At 62.3% G+C, this 4653-nt stretch overlaps 1 protein-coding gene across 1 annotated transcript in view; it reads left to right on the top strand.

Moving 5' to 3' along the window:
* Window positions 1-434, top strand: part of EMIHUDRAFT_456015 (hypothetical protein) — a gene marked incomplete at its 3' end in the record, with an annotated part of 2597 nt that extends 2163 nt beyond the window's left edge. The window contains exons 8-9 of the mRNA XM_005785007.1: window positions 153-226; window positions 373-434. Of these exons, the coding sequence (XP_005785064.1) occupies window positions 153-226; window positions 373-434 (136 nt within the window). The remainder of the gene's footprint in view (window positions 1-152; window positions 227-372) is intronic.
* Window positions 435-4653: the final 4219 nt, after the last annotated feature.

Here is a 4653-nt window from a genome sequence, read left to right as displayed (position 1 = left end):
AAACGCGACTCAGTTCAGCACGTAAGCAAGAAGCGGCACCACGGAGCGCGAGTTCATAGAAATTAACTGGGGGCCAAAAGAGAAAATATATGGCGATCGATGCCGACCGAACATCGCGCGCGGTGACCTGTTCCTTTTTACGCATCACACAGTAACAGTGTCCGTTTTAGTTTACTCGCGCGCGTCAGCGAGCGCGCGAAGCGAAATTCCAGCGGCGAGCAGTTCGGTGTGGCCTCGCTTGCGTCACGGCCCCTAACACCGTGGATCCGGGACGGCTCTCTCCTCACCGCCCATAACACCCACAACATGTTATGGGCTGCTATGAGAGAGCCGTCCCGGATCCACGGTGTTATGGCCCGAGACGCAAGCGAGGCCACACCGAACTGCTCGCCGCTGGAATTTCGCTTCGCGCGCTCGCTGCCGCGCGCGAGTAAATAAAAACGGACACCTCTACTGTGAGATGGGTAAAAAGGAACAGGTCCCGCGCGCGAGGTTCGGTCGGCATCGATCGCCAAATATTTTCTCTTTTGCCCTCAAGTTAAATTCAATAACACGCGCTCAGCGGAGCCGCCACTTCCAACGTGCCGAACAGGGGCGCGTTCTGCTGCTTGCTCGGAATCTCGACGACGGCTAGCCACATGTCCGAGCCGAGGTCGGATGGCCGGGCACACCAAACGGACATGACGCTCTGAAACATTTTCGGCGTGTTGACAAACACGTCGCCGACTCGTCCTTCGATCCCTCGGGAAACGCGTAGATTTGCAGGCCGTTTGACGCGTTGATGGCCCACGCCTCTCGGATGTCAGAGCACACAGCGAGTTGTCCGTGTGCTCGTCCTCCGCCGACACATAGTTGAAGCCGGGAACCCTCTTGAAGTCGGAGACGCGCAGGTCACGCAGGTCAACCGACGAGGGCTTCTGGCTCTTGAACATCTTCATCCGGTAGGCCATGGTTGGCGGGCGCTCCGAAAGAAGAATTTTACAATTTCCGAAAGAAGAATCTTACCCGTGCCCAGTGTTGTGCGAAAGAAGAATTTACCGGCGAACGCCGGGATACGCGCGGCGGGGCTCCAAAAGAAAAATCCGTGGGACACATAACAGCTGTTATGAGGTTGTTATGCTGGCTGTCATAACAACCAGTGGGATGTGTTATGAGTGTTATGAGGTGTTATGAGGTGTTATGAGGTGTCATGGTAGGGTGGGCATAACAGCCATAACAGCGATGGATGTGTTATGAGGTGTTATGAGGTGTTATGAGGTGTTATGAGCAGCCAGCCATAACAGCCATAACACCTGTTATGGCCGCTCCCATAACCTTGACTGGGGTCAATGGGCTTGCGCACCGGCGCCCCCCCCAGCACGCCGACCCGAGGTGTACCCTCCGGCCACCTGGGAGGGGCGCTCCCTCCATTTTTGGCCCATTGGCTTCACCATGATGGATACGGAGATGGCCAGCCCTTGGTTGTGCACCTGCGACGCGAAGAGGAGGTGATCTCGGCGGACGACGGCCATGCCGAGAGCGGGCGCAGCGCGGAAGAGGGTGCGCAGCGCGTCGCGGCCGCGCACTTGGGAGCCGGGGGGGATGGCCGGAGGGGGCGGGACGCCTGCATGTCCTCGAAGCTCCCAGCCGCATACGCAAGCCGAGCCGCGAACGGCGGCGAGAGAGTTTGGCAGGGTCAGCGAGGAAACGAGGGTTCCCCGGTTTGTCACGCGCGAGCACGAGCGTGACACTGGAGGGCGCTTGGGTCTAAATTTAGTGCGGTGTGAAGTGTTTATCTACTGCATCTTTAGCGCACTTTAGCGCGAATTTAGCGCAACTTTAGTGCGAATTTAGCGCAACTTTAGTGCAAATTTAGCGCAACTTTTGAACAACTTTAGCGCAAATTTAGCGCAAATTTAGCGCGAGTTCACTGCGACTTTACATCCAGATTTAGCGAGGTTTAGTGCGTCTTTAGTCCAGCCGCGCAGTAGGATCCAGCCGCAGCCCCTCGCTGGGCCTCCCTCCCCCTGTCCCCCTGCAGTCCCCTGCCCACTCGCAAAAGTTCCCCGTCCCGTCCCCAAACCGAACGAAAAACCCAGGTGAATATCAACCTCGGTGCTTTCCGGGTTGCTTCTCCGGGCCCGCCGAGCGGCAAAACGATTGCCGGGAAGCGGGGCGTGAACATAACGACTTTACTGCGATGGCAGAGCAGACGATGGTGGCGCTGCTTCGAGGCGCTGCTGTGGCAGCAGGGAGATGCGAGGGGCACGCTCAACCTGCCGGCGTCGACCAAGGTGGAGGACCTCAAGCTGCGCCTCAACGCGAGCGACTGCGCCGCGGTGATGTTTGACGCGGTCATCATCGAGGTGAGGAAGGCCGGCTCTGTCCTCAAGCGCAAGCTCGACACGCAAAAGCAGGACGCGGCCCTGGCTAGCTGTGGTGTGGCTGGGAAGCCGTGCTAAAGTTGCGTGCCCGCACTAAAGATGCGGGACCCCTAAATGTACTGCAGCTGCCCGCACCTAAAGTGAACTAAATGTGGCGCTAAATTGGAGATAAAACACACTAAATATGTGCTAAATATGTGCTAAATATGTGCTAAATATGTGCTAAATTTGCGCTAAATTTGTGCTAAATTTGTGCTAAATTTGCACTAAAGACGCACTACACACGCACTCGAACACGCACTAAATAGCGCACTAAACTATCACTAAAGTTCATTCACGCGCACTAAATTTAGACCCAAGCGCCCTCCGACACTGCACTTGGCGCCGAGCGCCCGCGGCTCAGACCTTGTGCAAGCCGACCCTCGGTGACCACGCCGGTCCGGACCGATGGCGCTCGGTGTGGAGCAAGCAAGACCCCCCCCCCCCCCCCATCGGCGCGCGCCCGAGGTTCAAACGGCCGCCAGGAGCACCAAGAGGACTCCTCATGGCTGTGGTCAAGTGGGCTTCGACCGGCCTCGGCTGGGGGGGCGGGTTGTCCCGGCTGCGGACGCGTTCTGCAGCCCCCTGGGCCCGTGACAGCACCCCAAAACTGCCCCTCGGCGGCATACAGCACTGCCAGCCAGCCTCTTCCTCCTCCTCAAGGGCTGTACTATAGGCCATATTGCGCCGCCTCCTACTGGCAGCCGGGCGGGCGCGCGCCGCGGGCGCCTCGGCGCGCGCACGGCTCGCAACATTCGAACGAGTACTGCCGCCCGGCCGCCTCAAGGCTGCCGGGCGGCAGTACTCGCCTCGCAAGGCGCGCACCGGCTGCTCTGGCTGCTGCGCCGGCGGCCGCTGCGCTGGCCGCTGCTGCGCCGGCTGGCGGGCGGTACGGCCGCCGGCGGCCGCTGCGCCCGCGCCTTCCCTCGCGGGCGCCGTCGCGCCCGCGCGCGCCCAACTCTGCTGGCACACGGCACGCGTCGTCACACAGCCGCGGAGAATAGGCGGTGCAGCGCGCGTCCGAAGCGCGCGCGATCTCGTACTTTTAAGGCTGGATCCGGCCATTCCAAGGGTATACCTTTGAGAATCCCCAGCGTCCCACCCTCCTAGTCACACTCTCAATATCTCGACTAGCCAACACGAAGTGCTGCGATCGGGGGTGGCCCATTTCTTTTTTCTTTTCTTTTTTTGGGTCCTGTGGGCACCCTAACCCAGCGCAAACACCGTCTCCCATCGTGCCCGCACACCTAGCCTACACTAGTACGCGTTACACGGAGCGCCAAGGGGGAGAGAATGGAGGGGGGAGACTATGCGTGCCCGTTTTTCTTCGAAAGCAATTTTTTTTTGAGTAAGCCCGGTCGAACACCCCGGGTCGCGATTTTGGCAAGTGAATACGGGCGCTTTTTGACGATGAAATAAGAATCTACTGCCCGAGGGAAACACATAGACACCCACATGGTTGACCAACCCTTAGTGTGTGAGGGTCAGTGTTCACATTCACACCCCACTGGCACCGCGGCACTGTACAGTGTGCAGACCGACATACAGCACGCACAATGTAGCACTTATTAGTGAGCGCGCGCATCCCCCGCGCTCGCCCTCCACGGCCGCTGAGCGGCGCAACGCACATGCCTCCCTCGCGCGCGCTAGCGGCTCGGCGAGGTCGGCCGGCGCGAGCACAACCCCAAGACGATGCCGTAACGCGTAAGCGGGTGGCTGCGCCGCCGCTGCGCCGTCGGGGCGACGGCGACAACGACGACGGCGGCAGCGCCCCGGGCAGCGGCGGTGGCGGTGGCGGTGGTAAGAAAGACGGCGTCGAGGGCGGCGGCGTCGAGGGCGGCGGCGGCGACGGCGGCGGCGGGCTCGGTGGGGGCGGCGACGGTGGAGGCGGCGAGGGAGGCGGCGGGCTCGGAGGCGGCGGGGAGGGCTGCGGCGGCGAGGGCTGCGGCGGCAAGGGCGGCGGCGGCGAGGGCGGCGGCGGCGCCGAGGGGGGAGGCGGCGACGGCGGCGGCGGGCTGGGCGGCGGCGGGCTGGGCGGCGGCGGGCTGGGCGGCGGCGGCGGCGGCAACGGCGGGCTCGGTGGGGGCGGCGACGGTAGAGGCGGCGAGGGAGGCGGCAGGCTCGGAGGCGGCGATGAGGGCGGCGTGACGAGGGCGGCGGCGGCGAGGGCGGATACGGCGAGGGCGGATGCGGCGGCGGCGGACTGGGCGGAGGCGGGCTGGGCGTGACTTGGTCGAAAAATCTCTCATGT

This window comes from Emiliania huxleyi, assembly GCF_000372725.1.
Source record: "Emiliania huxleyi CCMP1516 chromosome Unknown EMIHUscaffold_165, whole genome shotgun sequence".
Taxonomy (NCBI): Eukaryota; Haptophyta; order Isochrysidales; family Noelaerhabdaceae; genus Emiliania; species Emiliania huxleyi.
This window is presented reverse-complemented; position numbering and strand designations above follow the sequence as displayed.